General features: G+C 43.9%; 1 protein-coding gene across 4 annotated transcripts in view; it reads right to left on the minus strand.

The window, feature by feature from the left end:
- crtc3 (CREB regulated transcription coactivator 3) overlaps window positions 1-24337 on the minus strand; it is a 78939-nt gene that overhangs the window by 53407 nt on the left and 1195 nt on the right. For all 4 annotated transcript variants that reach the window (XM_052042600.1, XM_052042598.1, XM_052042599.1 and 1 more), the window contains exon 2: window positions 3578-3688. In XM_052042600.1, coding sequence (XP_051898560.1) covers window positions 3578-3688 — 111 coding nt within the window. The remainder of the gene's footprint in view (window positions 1-3577; window positions 3689-24337) is intronic.

Here is a 24337-nt window from a genome sequence, read left to right on the forward strand (position 1 = left end):
AGCTGCAAATACAACAGACATTTCTGAAAAGATTTCCAGTGATCTGGCACATTATCAGAGGCAAGTGAAAAGTATTGGGTTGACTAAATCTGAAGAATATACATTTCAGTGAAATTCCAACTACTGCGGTGTTTCGATCAGTGCTCACAAATGTGGACCATTGCTCCTGATTTAATAAAGCAATTTTTCTTGCAATATTTATTAATTCTGGAGTACAGATATGTATTGCAGACAGAACTGCTGAGGCTGGAGATGGTTGGAGGACAGTAATCTAATCCGGAAGGTGATGTCAACCCTCAGAGACAAGTTTAAGTAGTTCAAAACTGACACCTGATCCACAAGATTAGATTACAATCTTAGAATGAGTCGGATATTCATATAAATGAGAGGATTAAGACATTTACTCAGCAATTCATTGCATCATTATTTCATTGCAGATAGGTTGAGGAATAATAAGGTTGTAAGGTGATTTTAACTTCCCTAATATTGACTAGGATTGCATTAGTGCTGAGGGATTAGATGGGGCAGGATTTGTTAAATATGTCCTGGAAAGTTTTCTGAAGCAATTTGTTGGTGCTCAACCTCTTCTTAGGAAATGAGGCTGGGCAAGTGGTTCATGTGTCAGTGGGGGATCACTTTGCGACCCGTGACCATGATTCAACTAGTTTCAAGAGAGTCATGAAAAAAGATAGGACAGGTCCTCAAGTTCAAGTCCTAAATTGGGGGAAGGCTAATTTCAATGGCATCAGAAAGTTGATTGGGAGAGGCTGTTAGCAGGTAAAGGGACATCTGGTAAATTGGAGGCTTTTAAAAGTGAAACAGGAAGAGTTCAGGGCCAGCATATTCCTGTTAGAGTGAAGGGCAAGGGTAGCAAGATTAGGGAACTTCGGTTGATGAGGGATACTGAGGGTCTCTTCAGGGAAAAGAAGGAAACATACATCAGGTATAGGCAGCTGAGATCAAGCGCAAGTCCCTTGAGGAGTACAAGGGATATAGGAGTACACATCAGAAGGAAATAGGGAGGGCAAAAAGGGGCCATGAGATACCACTGGCAGATAAGGCAAAGGAGAATCCTAATAGGTTCCGTAAGTCTATCAAGAGTAAAAGGGTAGCTAGGGAGAGAGTAGGTCCCCTTGAGGATCAGTGTGGTCGGGAAATAGACGCAGTCTTAAATGAATGCTTCTTGTCTGTATTTACTGTGGAGAAGGACATGGAAGCCAGTGAGTTCAGGGGTGGAACAGTGATATCATGGAGCTTATCACCATTATGAAGGAGGAAGTGCTGGAGGTGTTGAAACACATAAAGGTGGATAAATCCCTGGGCCTGACCAGGCAAATCCTAGGATATTTTGGGAAGCAAGGGAGGAGACTGCTGGGGCCCTGGTAGAAAATTCTGTATCTCTGTTAGCCACAGGCAAGGCATCAGAAGGATAGCTAATGTTGTGCCTTTAAGGAGAACAGTCAGAGAACTACAGGCCAGTGAGTGGTGGGAAAGTTACTGGAGGGGATACTGAAAGACAGGTTTTGCTGTATTTGCAAAGGCAAGGACTCCTTAGGGATAGTCAGCATGGCTTTGTGCATGGGAATTCATGTCTAAAAAATTTAGTTGAGTTTCTTGAACAAGTGACCAAGAGGATTGACGAGGGCAGGGTGGTAAACATCATCTTCATGGACAAGGTCCTGCCTGGCAGGCTGGTGCAGAAGGTTAGAACACATGGGATCCAGGGTGAGCTGGACAATTGGATACAAAATTGGCGTTTGGGATGGAGGCAGAGAGTGTCATGGACGGTTGTTTCTCAGATTGAAGGCCAGTGGGTGCCGCAGGGAATGGCACTGGGTTCTCTGTTGTTTGTCATATACACTGACGATTTGGATAAGAATATAGGTGGCATGATTTGTAAGTTTTCAATGTCACCAATATTAGCGATATGGTAGACAGTGAAGAAGGTTGTCTCAGGTTACCACAGGATATCGATCAAGTGGGAAAGGGAGTGGCAGATAGAATTTAACTCAGTCAAGTGTAAAGTGATGCATTTTGGGAATGGAGCAGGGCCCTGGAGAGTGCTGTTGAACAGAGATGCCTTGGGGTACATAAACATGGTTCCCGGAATTCGCAACAGGTAGACAGGGTGGTGAAGGCGGCACATGGCATAGTTGCTTTCATCAGCCAAGGCAGTAAGTACAAGAGTTGGGACACCACATTACAGTTGCACAAAACGTTAGTTGGAGTGCACTTGGAGAACTGTTCTGGTCAACATACTACAGGAAAGATGTGATAAAACTGAAGAGGATGCAGAAAAATGCAAGATGTTTCCTGGACTGGATGGATTGCTATAGAAAGAGACTAGGCCCTTTTGTCTCTGGAGCAAAGGAGGATGATAGAGGTACATAAAATTATGAGGGGCATAGACAGGTTAGATTGCCAGTGTCTGTTTCCCATGACAGGGGCATCCAGAACTAGAGGGCAGAGGTTTAAGGTGAGAGGGAGAAAGTTTAAAGGGGATCTGAGGGGTAAATTTTTCCATACAAAGAGAAGTTGGTTTCCGGAATGAGCTGCCAGAGGAAGCAGTGGAGACAGGAACATTTAAAAGGCATCTGGATGGGTACTTGAGGGATACAGAGATATGGAATCAATGCAGGCAAGTGGGATTGGTATGACGGTCAGCAAAAATGTGAAGGGCCTGTTTCTAAATTCTAACTCTATAATTCTAATTCCACTGTGCTTACATTTGTTAAGTTTTGTCTTCACAAGGTTAGCATTGGCGAATGGAGCTCCAATCATACTCTCCAAGGACAGGGACAACACAGATTAATTACAAAGTAAAATTCCCTCTTCACTGTCCCATTAAACACTCACAGGGCAGCACAGGTTAAACAAAGAATAAAGCATCCTCTGCACTCTCCTGTCAAAATTCCTGGAGAGGGGGCAGCACAGAGTTAGATACAGATAAAGCTCCCTCCATAACACTCTCACAATGTTTCAAGACTCAACATCAAAGAAATCTCAAATGTGGCAACTCTACACTTCCCACATCAGACAGGCTGCGTCCTCTGACGATTCCCAATGCATAGTCAAATCTGGACAGCTTTGATCTATGAGTTCAACAGCCAGTGTTAAAACTGGCAGGGGGCAAGTCACTAGCTCACAGGCAACAGCTGCAGTGCGAGGAGTGAAAACCAGAGAGAAAGAGAAACAAAAGCACAATCAGCCCAATAAGTAGCCACAAGTACAATTGACATTACTGGAGAGCTTTCCAGGGAAGTGGTAAACCACAGGGAAACCACTCCACCTGTAACTTTCACCAACTGCCGAAAATCACACTATGCAGAAACTTACAGTTATACAATGATAAAATTGGAAATGTCTTCACACATGTCACAGAGCAGATACAGGAGCAACTCACGAGTGAGTGGAGCAAATAGGGATGGAAAACTTGAGAGGAGGATGCAGCTCTGAGACTGATGGTTAAGTGAGAGAGAAGGGAATGGAAGCATGTTTGGAGGAGGGAAGAGTCGGGGTGCCTTGGATAGCCGGGAGGAAACAGCAAGAATCCGGAACTCTGTCCTTTAACGCATACCTGAAAGTCATTTGTGTTGTTGCTGATCTGATTGACATTGGGTAGCGATCCTCCATAATACTGTGCCCGAGTCTGTGCCAAACGCAAGTGGTGCAGCTTGTGGAACTGAACCTAGTAACGGTTAGAAAATGAAGTCAGTCTTGAGTTACCCAAACATCAACAGCAATCTATTCAAAGAGCTGACTGGTTCATACAACTACAAAGACTACACAGCAATCGCCCTACCAGCCCTTGGGCAGTCATGCTTCACTCGAACCTCCTCCCACTTTAATCAACACAAACATCAATTTCATTCTACGTTCATCCGGCTTCCCATTCACTGAAGGTGCTTTAGATGTTCCATGAGACATCAGGTTGTGTGGGCCTACAGTTCAAGATTACCATATCTGCTTGTAGTTTGGATACCACTATGCTGGAGGAAATATTGTCAATGACCTTTCAATCGCCCTACGTGTCTTGCTGATTACTTCTTGTTTATTTGTTTATGGGATTTGGAGATCACTGTCACTGGAGACGAATTGTTTCTCGCAGACTGTTGTGATTTTTTGGAATTTTGGAATTCTCTACCGATGGAGGACGTGTCAGTGAAAGCTGAAACAGACAGAGTTTTGGGGAATTTCAGGTTTATGCGAATGGAGCTGAGCCCAGATCAACTGTGATTTGATTGAATGGTGGCTCATGATCGAGGGCAAACCCCTGCTGCTAACTCATTGCCCATCCCGACACAGTCCCTCTGGGCTATTTCAGAAAACAATTAAGAGTTAACCACATGTCAGTCCGGAGTCACAGACAGACCTGACCAGGTAAGGCTGACAGATTTCCTACCACAAAGAGTGAATGTGCATATAATATAAAGGGCATTGGCGCTGAGAACTGAGAATGATGGGCAAAGTTCCAACTGTTGAGTTTTAACTAAAGGTCAATAATTTCATCATTCCCATAACAGAAACCAGCTTTTTATTCCGGATCTATTTAATTACTTGAATTTTAAATTACCCAGCTGCTGTAGTGGGATTTGAACTGATGGATCTAGATCAATAGTTCAGACTTCTGGACACAGACCAATAACTAAACTAGTGCGCTGCCAAACCCTTAATTCAACAATTCAAACTTTCGCCTGTCTCCCGTCCCAAGGATAAAGTACGATCCAAATCTCATAACACTCACTCCAGTCCCAAGCCTGCAAACCCTGAGTCACCAAATTAAAACGACAGCGATTCATTCAATTCTTTTAGTGGGATTTTGTACTGCACAAAATGGCAGCTGCATTCATCTGTCCACCAGGCTCTCGTTTGGTGCATACATTGCATGTGGTGTTTGCAGCAGCAAGACCATAAATGTAACCAGTGAAGTGAGACAGCAGCAACAATGCAACGAGTTTTAAATTAATCATAGCCTGTTCAACCGTTGCTGCACAATCAAATACAAGGAGCAAGAATTTTTTAAGACCAGGAACTGATTAGAAAATGTGAGCAAATTAAAACCTTCAATCTGATTCAACTTCCATTGGTGTCATAACCCTTCAAGGACATTGTGTGCTGTTAGAATATTGGTCAAATAGTGGCTTCCTTCAAGCCCTGGTGATCACCTCATTCTCTCTTGGTAACAGGCTGCGATACCACAAGCGATAAATGCCCTCCAGTAACCTCATTCAAATGGGCATCAAGATGGCATCATTCCCAAACCAGCCCCCATCTCAGTCCCACACCCATGGGTGATTACTGTGATAGAAGAAACGCGAGCTGAATGGTCTCTTTCCCGGGAAACTCAAGGCCAGTCTCAGCATCATCTCGAGATCAGTTCCTGTGGTTTCTGCTGAGTGTTACAGTTCAAGGCACCATCATTTGGCACCAGCTCTTGAAGAGATCTGTCCAATTAATCCACTCTTGTCCATTTCCCTCGAACCTTCTTCAATTATTTATCCAAATTCCTTTTGAAAGTTACAACTAAATCTGATTTCAGGCAGTGAATTCCAAATCACAATAACCTGCTAAATGAAACAAATTCTCTTCATTTCCTCCAGATCTTCTACCAACGAGGTTATAACTGTGTCTTTTAACTTCCAGTCCAGCTGCCAGTGGAAAGATTCTCCACATTTACTCTTTGAAAGCCATGCTTAATGATGAACATCACTACCAAATCTTTCCTTTGATGTTGAACAACCCCATCTTCTCTAAGCACTCTGAAACTGCCATCCCTAGCACCCAAGGCACCCCCTGACATCATGACAGAGAAGGAGAGGAGCAGCAGAATGTGCTGCTGTGCACACCACCGAGGTTCTCAGCTGCGTTTTCAATGCTCTTATCAATCTTCAAAACCTGTGCCGGTGAAGCCCCAGATTTCCGTTCCTGCACCCACTTTAAAATTGCATCTTTCAGCTTCAACCACCTCCTCACATCCTTGCTTCCAAAATGCATAACTCCAGACATCTTTTCCTTGAGTTTAATCTGATGCATCACCAATTCAGAACAGGAAACAACCAGAAGAGCCTTCTGTGTCCATCTACACGATCAGTAAAACATCATGGACACATACAGAAAATAATCTAAAGGCTAACAGACTGCTGGCCATTGCATGTGGACAACTGGAAATACCACAGGGGAGAAGTTATACTAGGGAAACAAAGGATTGCAGATGCAGGAATCTAGATGAAAAAAACAACAAAATGCTGGAGGAACTCAGCAGGTCAGCCAGCATCTGTGGAGAAAAGCAGACGGTCAATGTTTCAGGTCAGGACCCTTCTTCAGGACTGAAGATAGGAAAAGGGGAAGCCCAATATATAGGGGGGGGAATAACAGAGCAGTGATAGGTGGACAAAAAAGGGGAGGTGGGGTGGGCACAGGGTGGTGACAGGTAGATGCAGGTAAGAGATAGTGATAGGCAGGTGTGGGGGAGGAGGGGAGAGCAGATCCACCGGGAGATGGGTCAAAGGTAAGGAGGCGGGAGGGGGGAAGAGAGGCAAAAATGGCAAAAAAGAGAGAGAGGCTAGGAAAGGGTAGAAATGAAAAGAAGAGGCAAGGTGGGTGGGGGGTTTGGTTTACTCAAAGTGGGAGAATCCGATGTCTATCCCGTTAGGTCCCAAGACAGAAAATGAGGTGCTGTTCCTCCACTGCAACACATTGCAAAGGCCTCTGCTGGGAAGACTCTGGGTGCAGTGCTGGGGTGTGCCTACCAGCTGTGTATCATGATGGGTTTAGGTGGAGAAGAGCTGTTCCCATGGGAGAATGATTCAAGGACCGAGGGCACAGATATAAAATCTGGGGAAAAAGTTATGAGGAGGATTCGAGGAAAACATTTCTACTCAGAAACTGATGAGCTGGAAGGGGGTGGAAACAGAACCATTCAAGGCTTTTAAAAGGGATTGAGTGGGTCCTTGAAGGAAAATAATTTGCAAGGTATTTGGAGAAGAGCAAAGATATTGTTCTACTAGGGACCAGGACAAACATAGTCAGCTGAATTGCCTCCTTCTGTGGTATTACAATTCTGTGTATCTACCCAAATTTACCTGAGAATAGCCTTACCACAATTACATAGGACCTCAGTGTGCAGTGTACAGTTTTGGAATCCTTATCTAAAGAAATACATACTCACTACTGACAGAATGCAGCAAACAATCACCAGAGCAACACACAAAGCGCTGGAGGAACTCAGCGGGTCAGGCAGCATCTATGGAGGGAAATGAACAGTTGACGTTTTGGGCCAAGACACCCCATGAATCCTGATGAAGGGTCTTGGCCCAAAACATCTATTGTTCATTTCCCTCCATAGATGCTGCCTGACCCGCTGAGTTCCTCCAGCACTTTGTGGGCGTTGCTCCAGATTTCCAGCATCTGCAGTCTTTCTTGTGCCAAACATTGACCAGACTTGTTCCTGGGATGGTAGGACTGTTATACAAGGAGACATTGAGTCAGCTGGGTCTTTGTTGTCTGGAGTTCAGAAGAATGAGAGGTGACCTCATTGAAACATACAGAATTCTTGGAAAGCTCAACAGAATTCACATGGGGAGGATATTTCCCCTGGTTGAGTAGTCCAGGTCTCAAAATAAAGAGTAGGTCATTCAGGACTAAAATAAAAAGAGATTCCTTCTTACAAAAGGGTGACGAATCTTTGTAATTCTTTACCTCAGAGCACTGTGGACGTTCAATCATTGATTGCATTCCAAACAGAAATTGGTTGGACATCAAGGAATACAAGGCATAGTCAAAAACAGGGTTTGTAGTAGAGGGTCAACTATTGCTGAATGATGGAGCAGATGCGAGGGGCCGAATGGCCTACTCCTACTCCGAATTTTTATTTTCCTAAAGAAGCGTCTTGAAGTGAATGACTGCACTGGCTCAAGAAGGCAGCTCCCATTCGTCATTTCACCTCAGGTTCAGCGATAAACACAGGCTTTGTCTGCAACACCCGTCGACCACAAATGAATAATAAAGGGAAACTGGAATGAGGAATAAATGCTGGTCTTGCCAAAGACCACATCCAATAAAGATTTTTATAAACTGTGGGCTTTCCCGAGCTATGTTACTCAATAATACATCAGGCTTGGCCTGGGAAAAGGATAACTGCAGCTTTAAACCCACAATAAAGCGTAACCAATTCATCCGTGAAGCAACCTAACCAGTCTTAAGGTACTGCAGTCTGTGCAAGCAACACAGAACTCTCAGGTGCAACAACAGAATGCAGGTAACATCAGAAACCAAACCTACTTCTTTGAAAAGATTTATCAAAAACGTACTTGGTGCTTTGTTTTCATATTAAACGTGACCTTTTGCAAACTGGTAATTTGCCAAAAAGCATTTCACTCTCAAGATCGTCATGTTTGCGTAATCCCTATGCTTTCTCATTGATCAGTGCCATTCAAACATGTGACGTCTAACACGCCAGAGACAACAATCAACTGCACTTGAGCACAATTTAAACAAAGAACCATTTGAGCTGCTGTGGCTCTGCATTCACGCCTCACCAGTCAAGAGACGGAGACATCCCAGTCCAAGAAACCTGAGGGAGAGCAGTCAATCCTGAGGGAGTGCTGCACTGTCCAAGGTATTTTCCTCGTGAACGTGATCATGTCAATCAGCAGCCCAGCCCCAACGCAGCCATCACCACCACTGCTGCATAAAGAACCAAGCCCTCTCTGTAAGCCTCGTACTGATTCACACGTTGCACTGACTCACCCATTCACTTTGATGGCTTGTTATAGAATTGAGAATTCCTTGCAATGACATTTTGATCATAAGGTTCCTGGCCATGGTGCTCTCACCTCAGGGTCAGAGGGTCATGTCCTCCACCAGAGATTTAAGTATAAACAATTGAACACTCAATGCTGCGCTGAAGGAATGCTGAACTCTCAGAGATTCTGTCTTTCAGATGGTACATTAAAGCAAGACTCTAAATGTCATGAATACAAAAGATCCTATAACACACAGAGGTTATCCTGCCCATTATTTATGCCTTGATCAACTTCATTTAAATAGATTATCTGGTGTCTTATTGCAGTGGTGTTTGTGGGAGCTTGCTTTGTGCAAATTGTTTCCCACATTACAAAAACAAATACACTTCACAAGTACTTGACTGGTTTCAAATGCTGTGGATGAGCAGAGGTTGTAAAAAGCATCAGAGAAGGCACCTTTCATCCTGACTTTCCTTCCCCAGTGTCAACAGTCAGAGATAGTCAACAATGAGGTGCACTGACATGGTGGTTAAATTACTGGGCTCTCAACGAGGGTGACAAGTTCAAGTTCCAGCAAGATCTCTGGGAAATGCAAATTCAAAGACTTAAATAAACCTGAAGTTAAAAATATAAAAGCACTCTCAGTAACTATAACAATGAAGCTACCAGATTGTTGCAGAAATCCATCTGGTTCACTGAAGTCCCAACCCAGTCTGGCCTATATACCATCCACCAATGCAGTTAAATTTTAGCTGCTGTCTCAGATCTGGGGATGTCAGGCATGGACAGTACGTACCAACATTTGCCAGTGACGCCCACATCTGATGCACAAATAAAAAGGGCACAGCTACACAAGTACAAAATTAATTCAAACTGCCCTCGTTTTGACCTTGCACCTTATTGTCTACCTGCACTACACTTTCTGTGTAGCTGTTACACTTTATTCTGCATGTTGTTATTGTTTTACCCTGTACAACCTCAATGCACTGTGTAATGAATTGATCTGTATGAATGGTATGCAAGACAAGTTTTTCAGTGTACCTCAGTACATGTGACACTAATAAACCAATTCAAATTCATTATTGGATCAACTTGAACAAGAATTAGATGAAAGTATGTAAGAGGCTCTTGAGGTAAGAGGCAGGAGTTGCAGAACTGGCCAGATCCGTTGTAATATTTTTCATGTGGGAGCTCACCCTGCCCCACCCTGCCTTCCTCAACAACCACAAGCCACCATTCAGGTTACAATTGATTTTAAAATGAAAAGATTGTCAAAACTATTGCTGGATCACCTCAGATTCCCTCTCCACCTTACCTTCTACATTGCTAGCAAAATCAGGCTTGAAGCCCCTCTAAATTGACCCACACAGAACAGGCTTGGGGAAGGAAAATCTCTTCCAAGGTCCCAAACATAGTCGGGCAGTTGTGCGGCTAAGTGTCTGTGTGTGGACATGTCTGGTCAGGATCAGAATACAATCCCCCCATAGTCAAAAATCTAGTTACCAATGGTCACTTGTGGACCAAAACCCTACAAATCTTGTGCTGAGGGAGTGTGGTAATTCATTTATAATCCTCTCATCTCCAATTAGCTCCCTATTTCACAGAAAGTTCCAAAGACAAATAAAATGCTAGTGTGTGATAGCTGGGAGATGAAATCTCTTAATTCAAATTGTCACTCTCTCCTGAGTAATCAGTTGGGTTCAATTTATGGTCACACTTTCCCTTTATGACACAAAACCCAAATCTTCCATGAAGCAAGCAAGGTGTCAGGGCTCAATCAGAAATGACTTTCTGTTAAATGATACACAAAACACAAAGTCCTGTGAGGCATCTGAGCATTAGGATTGAAAGCCGACACAGATGAAAGGAATGAAAGACAACTTTGAAAAAACAATTGTGCAGATCCCAAGTGAAACAGAATTAAGCAGCAACATTTTACTGCTTTTTAAGAACTCAAATATGGTAGGATCCTGTTAATGCTCTCAGGGCAAAAAGATTCTAGGAAGTCTTCTGAGTCTGCAGCTGAGACATATCCCTGTGGGAACTTTAGTTTATGATGTGTCTGCTTTGGCCACCACATTTCTGGATGGGTGCAAAAGCTTCAGAGAGTAAAGATGTCGTAGAACAACTCCAGGATGGAGGGATCATAGTTACACAGACAGAGTGGAAAAGCCAGGATAAGCAGGGAAGGTGAAGAGATTTGAGCAAGGTAGTTAAGACCATGGACTTAGTTCCAGTGACTGGAATAGAAACTGGCACAGTAACTAGCAAAAGAACCAGAGGTAACCTGAAGAGAAACAATTTTTGTGCAATGCAGGTTTAGGATTTGAAAAAGGTGGCGGGAAGGTTGCATAGTTACTTTGATTAGAGAAAAGACAAATACTTAAACCAGTAAAGAGGTGCGTGGAAATGCGGAAGGACAGCAAGCAGGTTTAACTGGATGAGCTAGTGCAGACGTGTTGAGCCAAATGGCCTCCCCCTCTTTTACTACTGCTGTACATAGTTGCTCCTGCACAGTAACTGGTGCTCCTTTTGTGCAGAGTTCCAAGTAATGCTCATCTGAAATGCAAGGCATGCCTCCATTGTCTAAAATCACAGCAAGTGTGTCTGAACAATGAGAGAATGATCAAAAACGTTTTCTGCAGTAATGCCATCCAACAGCCATTCCTGTGCAATGTTCAGAGATGCTTCAAAACAAACGGCATGAAGCAAAATTCCAAGTTATGCTCACCTGCCCATCATCCTTCACCCCTCCTCAGTCCACCAATCACCTACTGCCCCATCTCTTCCCACCCCTCTTCTTCGTTACTTCTTTACTCTGTTAGGAGTTTGAGGAGATTTGGTATGTCATCAAAGACTCTTGCAAATTTCTATAGATGTACAGTGGAGAGCATTCTGACTGGTTGCATCACAGCCTGGTACGGAGGCTCCAATGCACAGGATCGCAAGATGCTGCAGAGGGTTGTAGACTCAGCCAGCTCCATCACAGGCACAACCCTCCCCACCACTGAGGACATCTTCAAGAGGCAGTGCCTCAAGACGGCAGCATCCGTCATTAAGGACCCTCACCATCCAAGACATGCCCTCTTCTTGTTACTACTATCGAGGTGGTGGTACAGGAGCCTGAAGACGCACACTCAACCATTCAGGAGCAGATTCTTCCCCTCCATCATCAGATTTCTGAACGGTCCATGAACACTACCTCATTGTTCCTTTTTTTGCACTACCTATTTATTTTTAATTTATGGTTTTCTAAGTCTTTGCACTGTACTGCTGCCACAAAACAACAAATTTCACGTCATATAAAACAGTGATAATAACCCTGATTCTGATGATGCTGGCTATCTTCCCTCTCCATTCTCAGTCCTGATGCAGAGTCTCGACCTGAAACATCGACAATTCCTCTCCCCCCACCCCACCCCACAGACGCTGCTTGACACATTGTGTTCCTCCAGCAGTTTGTTTTTTGCTCTTGATTCCAGTATCTGCAGCCTCCAAAAGGAATGGAGTATCAGCCGATTCCTACTCCAGGTGAGTCCAAAGGTGCTGCTGGGAATTTCTAACAGGTGAGTGATGGTGGAGCTCAGGATACAATACATGATCACAGATAGAGTCAGAAGGAGCAGCTGGCACCAATCTGCTCTCAAACTCACCAGCTTGTGTGTACAACCCACCCATGCCAGGACCTGAACACACAAGGTGGACACTGTCTCAGAAGTTGAACGGAAGCCCTCCGTCATGAGGTGGAAGGGTACAATGTACCGGTATCCTGGCAAACACACCTCTCTCCACCATGGCGCAAGTCTCTCACACCAGATTTCAAGTTCTCCTTAACCGCCACAAAGTAATGAGAACATCTGCGTGATGTTAATAACCTTTGATAGTTCAGGTGCTCTCAAGTTATCAGGGCCTTGTGGTCTTCAATACATAAAGCGGCACTGTTCCTATGATTCCAGGAGTTTAATGGGATAACGGTGTTTAAACATGACTCAGCAATGTTGTCTTGTGTCTGGGCTAGTGCAGCTTATCTCTATTATGAAACCTAGTTAAACAGCACAAAATACAACTGTTGAGGTACCTGCAGCTGGCTGAGATTAAAAAATCCACAAGGGCTAGGTCTGAATGAAATATTCAAAAATGCTGATGGGTGCACTGATTTTCTTTTAATATTAATTTGAATCATTGCTTGTGAATTTGAGTACAGCATCAGTTTTGGAACCAAAGAACCTAGCCTTTTCTTCCAATCCTCCCACACACCACCACTTGCATTTCAGTCACACCTTTAACAAAACAAAATCCCCCCAGACTGCTTCACTGAAGCATGTCCAAAAAATAAGATTAAAACCAAGACAAATTCAAGTGATCAAAAGGTTGGTTTTAAGGATTGCCTCAAAGGAAGAGAGAAGTAAAGAAATGAACTGGTTTGGGGAAAGAATTCCAGAAGGTGGGATGGCCATCAACAGTGAGATAAAGAAAGAGACACAAGTGCCTGCAGATACTGGGATCTGGAACAAAAAACAAGCTGATGGAGGAACTCAACAGGTCAGGCAGCATCTGTGGAGGCAAAGGGATGTGTAACGTTCGGGTCGAGACCCTGCATCAGTCCATCTTCCTCCAGTGGCTTGTTTTTTGCATGAAGTAAAGAATGCTAACAATACATCAAAACTGAATAAATGGAGATATTTTGTAGGGCTGGGGGGCGGTGGGGGAAAGTACAAAGGGATTTGAACTTAGGGCTGAGAATTTCACAGGCATGGTGTATGGGAACCATGAACCAATGCAGGTGAGCAAGTGTCTGGGTATGAGTAAAGCAGGAATTGATGCCTCAAGCACGTTAAACGGCCAACCAGGAGAGGTTTGAAGAAATCAAGGGGAGAAACACAGGTTCAGAAAACCTCAAGAGATTCTGCAGATGCTGGAATGTGGATCAACACACACACACACAAAATGCTGGAGGAACTCAGCACGTCAGGCAGCATCCATGGAGGGAAATAAACTGTCACCGTTTTGGGTTGAGACTAGAAAGGAAGAGGGCAGAAGCCAGAATAAGAAGGTGGGGGGAGGGGGAGGAGTACATGCAGGCAGGTGATAGGTGAGTTCAGATAGGGAGGTAGGAAGGTGGGGATGGGGGATCTTGCTGTACCTTAGCACTCACTATAGGGACAGCAAAATCTCTTTTGTAAGAGAAATAAATGAACACTGTTTAAATATAGTAATAAAATAACAGGTGCACACAATGGCAGTCCTACATCTGGAACAAGGGGAGCAATAGAGTGCTGAATGCTAGGGGAACAGGAGCTGGCAAAGCAGCTTTGAGCTCAAAATGCTTTTCTTGAAATATATTAGTGACCTGCGACTTGGGTGCACAGGGTACCATTTCAAAACTTGAACACAACACAAAACTGTGTAAACTGAGGAGGGTAGTGTTGGGATACAAATATAGAAAACCTACAGCACAATTCAGGCCCTTCGGCCCACAAAGCTGTGCCGAACATGTCCCTACCTTAGAAATTACTAGGCTTACCCATAGCCCTCTATCTTTCTCAGCTCCATGTACCTTCCAAAAGTCTCCTAAAAGACCCTATCGTATCCGCCTCCACCATTGTTGCCGGCAGCCCATTCCAGGCACTCACCGCTCTCTGAGTAAAAAACTTACCCCTGACATCTCCTCTGTACCTACTGCCCAGCACCTTAAACCTGTGTCCTCTTGTGGCCACCATTTCAGCTCTGACTATCCACCCGATCAATACCTCTCATCATCTCACACACCTCTATCAGGTCCCCCCTCATCCTCCGTCGCTCCAAGGAGAAAAGGCGGAGTTCCCTCAAGATACAAGAGGATAGAGGTAGGCTGGGACAGTGGGCAGGTGTTCGGCACACAGAGTTCACAGTGTGAGTGAGACGTTCAACAAGAAGTGGCAAGAGGAAGGGTACAATCCTAAAGGGGGTGCCAGAACAGAGACCTCGATGAGCACATGTCTAAATCTTTGAAGGTGGCAGAACTGGGTAAGATGACTTTAAAAAATAACCAAAAACATGGGCTTTATGAAGACAGGCAGGGTGATTCTGATGAATCGTTTTTACATTGGATTACATCACACTGAACATAGGGCACAGAAGCAGGTAATTTAGCTCAACGAGTCAATGCTGGTGATTTTACTCCCCTCGTGTTTCCTCATCTAAATCTACCACTCTAACCTCAACTCCCCTCTCCCATTTATGCTTGTCCACCCTCCCCTTAAATACATTGATACTTCCCGTGGTCACGAGTTCCACAAACTCTGTTCTTTTGGTAAAGAAGTTTCTCGCTGAATTCCAGATAGGACTTCTTGGTGACTCTCTTACTGTTGGCCTCTGGTTGAGCTCTACCCCACAAGTGGAAACATTCTCTTTCCACTCACTCTACTGGAATCTATTGAGAAGGAAAGCCCTATAAATGCTTGAAATCTGAAATAAAAAAAGAAAATGCGAGAAACGCTTGGGCCATGTAGCATCTGCGCAGAAAGAAACAGAGTCAACGCTTTATGTCAATCACAACAGTTGCTGCCTGACCTGCTGAGCATTTCCAGCATTTTCAGCATTTTCTGTTTTCTACCAATACCTTTAATCACTTTAAAGGCCTTCATTTTGTAACTCCTCAATCTCCTTTTCTCAGAAGAGGAGAGATCCAGGCTGTTCATTCTTTCCTGATGTGCAACCCCTAAAATTTTGGTACATCCTTGTATCTCTCCTTTGCAGTGATCTCTCCAGAGCCCCTATAACCTTTTTTATGACAACAAGAACTTCAAGCAGTAGCCCAAGTGTGGTCTGATCAAGATTCAATACAGGTTTTGCATAACTTTCTTACTTTTTATTTCTACCCTTTGGGAAATAAAGCCTAGTGCTTGGTTTGGTTTTTAATGGCCTTGCTCATTCGGAGCAGAACTTTGAGTGATTGGTGCATTTGTATTCCAAGATCCCTTTGTTCCTCCAGCACTTCCCAAGTAATGTGACCTCCGATTCATCTGTCCAAGATATACAACCTCTCATTTATCTTATGGAACATTATGACCCACCCTCTTCCACTCTGCACTCACACTCTTTCAATCTTGAAGTCACCTTGCAATCCATTCTGCTATTTGTCCTGACTCCACACTCTCTAACCTTACTCACTATTCTACTGTACATTATCAGAGGCCTTTTGAAAATCTGGATAAATTAAAGCTATTGTGTTATCAATGTCTACTCTCTATGTTACCTCTTCAATGTTGATCAAGCAAGATCTTCCCCATTGAAATTCACATTGACTGTTCACAATTAAACTCTTCATTTCCCAACATTCTATTCTTGTCTTCTCTATCACTGATGTTAAACTGACGGGGCGGCACGGTAGCGTAGCGGTTAGCGTGACGCTATTACAGCGCCAGCGATCAGGGTTCGATTCCCATCGCTGTCTGTAAGGAGTTTGTACGTTCTCCCGTATCTGCGTGGGTTTCCTCTGGGTGCTCTGGTTTCCTCCCACATTCTAAAAGATATACGGGTAGGTCAATTTGGGTTTAAAATGGGCGGGTCGGACTCATTGGGCCGGAAGAGCCTGTTACTACGCTGTAAATAAAATTTTAAATTTAAATTTGCTGGACATATTCCATTCCCCTCAAGTGCAGGCTTTTCCTCAGCCATCCACCAGTCCTCTGACACCACACCTTTATCTCACAAGTTAGTGAATGTATGGTCTTGTCTCTGTTCACTGCTCTCGAGATTCTTTTAAAATGTAAAAGTGCAGTCCATCCAGATCAGAGGTTTTATCCTTTTTGAGAAGGTTTAGCTTTATTAATAAATCAACCTTTTCTGTTTAAAGTGCATTTATTTCATCATCCAATGTTATGTCCACCTGTTTTATCCACCAGGTAAACACCAAAACAAAATATTGATGTAATATTTCTGCCTTAACCCTATTCACCTATCACTTAATGACCCATTCCCAGCCAAACTCCGTTTTTATTTTTCTATCTGTAGTTTTTTTTAAACCATTTTGTTTTGCTCCTTCATCATTTAATTTCATAGTTCATCTTTGCCTTCCCAATTGTTTATCATGACCTCACTGCTAATCCCTTGCTGTTCTCTCTTATCATGCTCTCCACTGCTGTCTATGTACTCAAGGAAACTCTTGCCCTCAATTGTTCCCCCGAGTCTTTTTTCATCTATACAGTCTCAAGACTGTTTAATTTGTTCTTTCCGTTTTATCAGAATATATTTTTCCTGTACTTATAACAAGAGCTTAAATGATCCCAATCTCTGCCAATAGTTGTTTGCTTTATCCACCAAAGTAAATAACCCTTAAAAAGAGCTTTTCTTCAATCTTGTATTTTAGACCCAGAAATCCATAAATCCTTTTTTATCATCATAGAATACACTATAATATGGTCACTATTGTCTATCTCTCTTATCTGCTCTGTTTCAATTCCCAAGATTCAATATCAAATCTCCCCTTGTTGGGGTTTACACATATTGGGGAAGGAAGAAGTTCTACATACATTGTAAGAAAAAGACTGCTTGAAGATCAAGATGTACTGTACATACAGTCATAAAGCAACACAGCATGCATACAGGCTCTTCGGCCTAACCAGTCCATGCCAACAATGTGACGAGGTGGGTGGGGACCAATTAAATATAAAAGATGTAATGGCACAAGTACTTGTGGAGGAGATTTATGAGAACGTTGACAGGGTTGGAGAGCAATAGTAACAAAGAGAGACTTTCTCCTACGCTGTACAATTACAACATTTAAAAGATATTTGGACAGGTTCATGGCTAGGAAAGATTTAGAGGGACACAGGCCAAATGCAGGCAAATGGGACTAGCTCAGGGAGGCAACCTGGTCAGCATGGATGAGTTGAGCTGAAGGGCCTGTTTCCATGCTGTACAACTCTATGAGTCTATATCAAACCTGACTCAAGACTCATGGTCTGTCAGACATCAGTGATCCCTGCCTTCCAATATGCTTCTGAGACTTGGACTACCTTCAGCAGGCACTTGTTGGCAATGGAGATACATCAACAACACTGCCTCTGCAAAATCTTCCACTGGCAGCATAAGTGTGCCAGTTGAGTGCCCTTTCCCAGGGCAACATCCCCAGCATTGAAATCCAACCACACTCAATCAGCTCCTCTGGGGAGTCAGGTCATTTCACATGCCAGACAGCAGGCTCCTGAAACACACACTCCTTTCCAAGCTGCATCACAAGGAGAGATTACCAGCGATAACCATCTGTGAGTCTGTTTTACAACTTATTATTGCACTATCCCTGTCCTGCCTGGACTCTAACATGTCATTAAAGCCCTGCATCATAAATGCATGTTGGTCTGCTTGTCAAAACTGAAACAAAAATAAAGATCTGTTTCACTGGGGCCAAAGTAGAATGCATAAAACCCAGCCACATCACTGACAGCAACTTGGAGTGTCAAGTACTCTTGCATGCAAATGAGCTCAGAGAATTAAAGTCAGGAATTCTCTTCAACCGTGATCCAGATTTGTTGTGGTTATAGGTCAAGTCTATTGTCATATGCACAAGTACATATATGTACAGGTGCATTGAAAAACATAAATTAAACATAAATTATGCACAATTTTTACAAGAAAGAACACAATTAGAACAAAAGAAAAGTCCATTTTAGTGCAAAATGATCAAAGTGAAGATAGTGTTGCTAAACTGCAGTGATTAGGGTTGTGCTGGTTGGTTCAAGAACCAAATGGTTGAAGGGAAGTAGCTGTTCTTGAACCTGGTGGTGTGGGACTTCAGGTTTCTGCACCTCCTGCCCGATGGGAGCTGCAAGAAGATGGCACGGCCCGGATGGTGGGGATCTTTGATGATGGACATTGCCTTCTTGAGGCAGTGCCTCCTGTAGGTACTATCGATGGTGGGGAGGGATGTGCCTGTGATGTATTGGGCAGAGTCCACGATTCTCTGCAGCTTCTCACACTCATGTGCATTCGAATTGCTGTACCAGACCATGATGCAACCAGTCAGGATACTTTCAACAGCACATCTCAAGTCATAGTCATAGAGCATCACAACACAGAAACAGGCCTTTTGGCCCACCTAGTGCATGCCGACCTGATTTTCTGCCTAGTCCCATCTACCTGCACCCGGACTATAGCCCTCCATACCTCTCTTATTCATGTACCTATCCAAACTTCTCTTAAATGTTACAATTGAACCCACATCCACCACTTCCACTGGCAGCTTATTCCACACTCGCACCACCCTGAGTGAAGTAGCTCCCCCTCAGATTCCCCTTAAATATTTCACCTTTCACCCTAAACCTATGACCTCTAGTTCTAGTCCCACCCAACCTGAGGGGAAAAAGCCTGCATGCATTCACCCGATCTATACCCCTCATAATTTTGTATACTTCTATTAGATCTCCCTTCTTTCTCCTGCGCTCCAGGGAATAGTCCTAACCTGTTCAACCTTTCCCTGTAACTCAGGTCCTCAAGTCCCGGCAACATCCCTGTAAATTTTCTCTGCACTCTTCCAAGCTTATTGATATCTTTCCTGTAGGTAGGTGACCAGAACTGCACACAATACTCTAAATTTGGCCTCACCAACATCTTATACAACTTCAACATAACATCCCAACTCTTGTACTCAGTGCCCTGATTTATGAAGGCCAAAGTGCCAAAAGCTCTCTTTATGACCTTCTCTACCTGCGATGCCACTTTCAAGGAATTATGGATCTATATTCCCAGGTCCCTTTGTTCTACTGCACACTTCAGAGCCCTACCATTCACTGTGTAAGTCTTACCCTGGTTTGTCCTCCCAAAGTGCATCACCTCACACTTGTCTGCATTAAATTCCATCTGCCATTTTTCAGCCCATTTTCCCAGCTGGTCCAGATCACTTTTCAAGCTTTGACAGCCTTCCTCACTGTCCACTATGCTCCCAATCTTGGTGTCATCCGCAAATTTGCTGATCCAATTTACCACATTATCATTGAAATTATTAATATAGATGATAAACAACAACGAACCCAGCACTGATCCCTACAGCACACCACTAGTCACAGGCCTCCAGTCAGAGAGACAACCATCTACCACCATTGGTTTCTCCCGTTAAGCCAATGTTGAATCCAATTGACTACTTCATCCTGAATGTTAAACGACTTAACCTTCTGGAGCAGCCTCCCATGTGGGACTTTGTCAAAGGCCTTGCTAAAGTCCATGAAGACAACGTCCACCGCCTTCCCTTCATCAACCTTCCCAGTAACCTTCTCGAAAATCTTCATTATATTGGTTAGACATGACCTGCCAACACACAAAGCCATGTTGACCATCCCTATGTCTATCCAAATACTTATTGCCTGTCCCTCAGAATACCTTCCAATAATTTACCCACGACTGACATCAGGCTCACACATCTGTAGAAGTTTGTTAGATTGTTCGGTGACAAGCTGAACCTCCGAAGCCTCCTAAGTAAAGATGATGGTGCACTTTCCTTATGAGTGCATCTATGTGCTGGGCCCAGGGCAGGTTGTCTGATATATTAATGTCGAGCAATTTAAAGCTGTTGACTCTCTCCACCGCCGATCCCCCAATGTAGACTGCTGCATGTTCACCCTCCATCCCTTTCCTGAAGTCAACAATCAGCTCTTTAGTTTTGCTGATAGTGAGCAAGAGGTTGTGCAGTAAATTCAAGTTGGCACGGTTTGTGCTGCAAATAACTGAGGTGCAGCCTTCCCAGAGGAAGCTGGGGACTGCTTTCGGCTCTTTGATGCTTGTCACAAGATTGAACAGCAAACTAATTATTTCTGGGGACTTATTGAGCAGAAGAATAACACATCCAGAGCTGCTTCCTAACTTCATTTCATCACACTCAAATTTTCTCCCAACGTTCACAAATGGAGGTACAGGTGAGCCCTGCCTTACAGCTGTTCAGGTTACGGAAATTCACCTTTACAAAATTCACAAATCATTGCCCAAAATTTGAGATATGGAATAAAATTAGCTCTGACAGAATTTATGTGAAAAAATTAAGCAAATAAATACAATTGTTTTTCAACTCGGGTTTCTCGACACACAAGCAGATAATGTGGCCTTGTGTTACGGAAAATCGTGATACAGACAGTTTTCTAAGAACAAAACCCTCAACACATATATACAATTCAGTGTTTACTGAACAGCAATTAAACTGTGGTCACACAACTACAAAGGGAGAATCACCGCAGATGCTGGAAAAACTGAGCAGGTCAGGCATCATCTGTCAATAGACAATCAGAGTTAATGGGCAGGACTGCGCTTGGCTTGATCCATCCCCTCTGCTCACCCCACTGCTGCACCATCCCAATGACCAGAGCCTCGGTTACATGCAACTGAAAAGAACACCAGGGCTCCCATAATTTTATTCACATCATTTAAATCTCCCCTCAGTCTCATTTGCTCTAAAGGCACAATCTAGCATAGAGTCACAGAGTTACACAGCACAGCAACAGGCCCTTCAGCCCAATTCGTCCATGGTTGCCAAACTGAGCTAGTCCCATTTGCCTGCGTTTGGTTCATATCCCTCTAAACCTTTCCTTTCTGAGTACCTGTACAAATATCTTTTAAAAATTGTAATGGTACAACACAGGAGATACTCTTTCCTCATTGCTATTGCTCGCCACACCTGCCAACATTCTCAGACATCTCCTCTGCAAGCTCCCACGTGATCACATCTTTTATGTTGTGTGGCAACCAGGACTTTTAACAGCCTCCAGCTGTGGCCTTTTGACAGCCCTGCACACAGCTTTCCTACTTTTCTATTCTACCCTTTGCCCAATAAATGCAAGTATCCTTTTCAACCAAGTTAGCTCGCATCCAACCACTTTATTATCTATTCCTTTGTTTTGTTTGACCTTCCCATACATCACCTCGCACTTCTTCAGACTGAATTCCATTTGCCACTTGTCTCCACCTAACGAGTCCACTGATAGCTTCCAGCAGTCGAGCAATTGTAATTTCATCAAGTTTAGAACAGCGATGGAAAGGGATTTAGATCTCTCCAAGGTAAAAATAGTCAACTGGAGTCAAGCCAACTTCAGTTGGATGAGAACATATCTGGCCTGGGCAAACTGGAAGCAATACTTGGCAGGCACAACCATAATTGAACAATAGGAGGCTATTAAAGTGGAGATGTTTCTGCTATCCTCCAGGTACATTCCCATGAAGGACAAGGAAATTAAAGCCAGAGCTCCATGGATGAACAAATAGAGAATAAAACAGAGTAGAAAAAAAAAGAGCAGGCTGCCAACACAAATGAGGACCAGGCTGATTAGAGAAAATTCAGAGGAGAGGTTTAAAACAAAGGATTGGAGAGAGGCGAAGGAAGAGCATGAGAAAGGACTGAAAGCAAATATAAAAGGGAGCACAAGAATTTCTATTGGCACGTTATTAGGATGAATGTTGTAGGAGAGGCGAGGTTGATCAGACACGAAAAGGAAATTATTCGAGACAGTAGGGAATATGGCTGAGGGTCTTCACCAAGAAAGTCTTAGCCCTGAAGAAATAATTAAAATTCTAGATGATCAATAAATTCCTAAAGAGGAGGTTAAGGAAAGGCTCATTGCACTTAAAGTGGATAAATCACCTGGGGCAGATGAGATATATCCCAGGTTGTTGAAGGATGTAGGAAGATAACTGCAGAGTTCCTGGGTATAATCTTCCAAGAATTTATAGCTTCAGGGGTGCCAGAGAGATAGAAAATTGCATTGTATACACTTGTTGAAAAGTAGGGTGTGGGGATAAACCCAGTAATGACTGAGCAGTCAAATTAACCCTAGTGGTGGGGAAAGTTTTAGGAATAATAATCAGGGACAGAACCAACAGCCACTCACACAAGGGCACATTAGTTATAGAAAGCCAGTCTGGATTTTTTAAAGGCAAATCATGTCCAAATAACATTAGTGAGCTTTTTTGATGAGCTAACAGAAAGGGCCGATAAGGAAAATGCAGTAGATGTGGTATATATGGATCCCCAAAAAGTGTGTGAATAGGTGCCACATAACAGTTTGAAATCAAGATTGAAGGTCATGGAAAAAAGGAACTGCAGCAGCATTTATAGAAAATTGGCCAAAATACAAGAGACAGAGAGTAATAGCGTGATTTTATCTGCTCCCTCTCTGCCCCTTTTCTTTCCCCTCCTGATCTACCCAGTTCCTCCTCCACACACCCAAGCATCCTCCCCCCAGACCCCAATCATTTAGTTTCTTTCTCCTCCTCCACCCACTTCACCTGCCCAATTCACACACACCCCTCACCTCCCCCCCTCCCGTTCTCAACTTTCCAACCCATCTCCCTGACTTGGTTCCAGGCTCCACCTTCCTCTCCTATCAGATTCCACCATCTGCAGCCCTTTGTGGCCTCCACCTCTCACCTCCCAGCCTCTGTCACTATCTCCACTCTCCCCTCCCGTCTGCCTATCACCCCTCCTCACCTGGATCCACCTATCACCTGCCAGCTCTTGCCCCACCCCTTCCCCTCACCTCTTTACACTGGCCACCTCCCCTCCACTATTTCAGGCCAGATGAAGGTTCTCAAACTGTCCATTTCCCTCCACAGGTGCTGCCTGATCTGCTGAGTTCCTCCAGCAGTTTGTTTTTTGCTCCAGATTCCAGCATCTGCAGTCTCCTGTATCTCCATTTTCCAGCACTTGGCCCATGGGCTTCTATGACTTGGCATTTCAAGTGCTCACCTAAACCCTTAAATGCTGTGAGAGTACCTGTCTTCCTCACCCTCTCAGGCAGTGCCTTCCAGATTTCAATCACCCTCTCATGAAAAAATTCTTCCTCAAATTCCCTGTGCATCTCCTACCCCGATCTTAAACCTGTGGTCTCTGGTTGTAGATAATTTTACTAAGGAGGAAAGTTTCTTACTTTTTACCCTATGTCCTTCATAATTTTGTATACCTCAAGCAGACTCCACATCAGCCTTCCCTGACCACAGAAAACAAACTCAGCCTATCCAGACTCTCCTCATAGCTGAAGCACTCGATTCTAGACAATATCCGGACTAATCACAACCAGATTACATTCCATTTGCCAACGTTGTTCCCACACCAGTCCATGGATATTTTCCTGATTCTCTTCACCATCAAGCACACTGCCAGATTTGGTGGCATCACCAAACTCTTTTGCCATGGTCACCACATTTAAATCCAAATTCCACGAAAAGCAACTGGCCGACTGTTTAGATCCACGGTTCTTGAGTGTGATTGACCAGTTCAAGGCAAGGGAGCTGTTCCTCAGGATAGGCAGCCTGGAACAGGAGTGGGAGCACTCTCGGGATAAGGGGCTGGCCGTTTGAGAACAGTGATGGGGAGGAATTTCTTCCCTCAGGAGGGGGTTGCGAACCTTTGCGGTCCTTGTCCCGGGAGGGGGGCTGGAGGCCAAGTCACTGAGCAAAGGATGGGGTTCAATGCTCAGCCATCACTCAGTGCTGGGGACAGCCGGCCCGCGGGCCGGACAGAGGGTCAGTCCGGGGAGGAAACCTGGACAATGAAGCAGGACCTGAAGAACCAAAACCCAAGAAGATGACAGATCCAAAAACAACAGGAACATTGAAGCATTGCATTAAAACTCCCC

The sequence above is a fragment of the Pristis pectinata genome, chromosome 32 (genome assembly GCF_009764475.1).
Source record: "Pristis pectinata isolate sPriPec2 chromosome 32, sPriPec2.1.pri, whole genome shotgun sequence".
Taxonomy (NCBI): Eukaryota; Metazoa; Chordata; class Chondrichthyes; order Rhinopristiformes; family Pristidae; genus Pristis; species Pristis pectinata.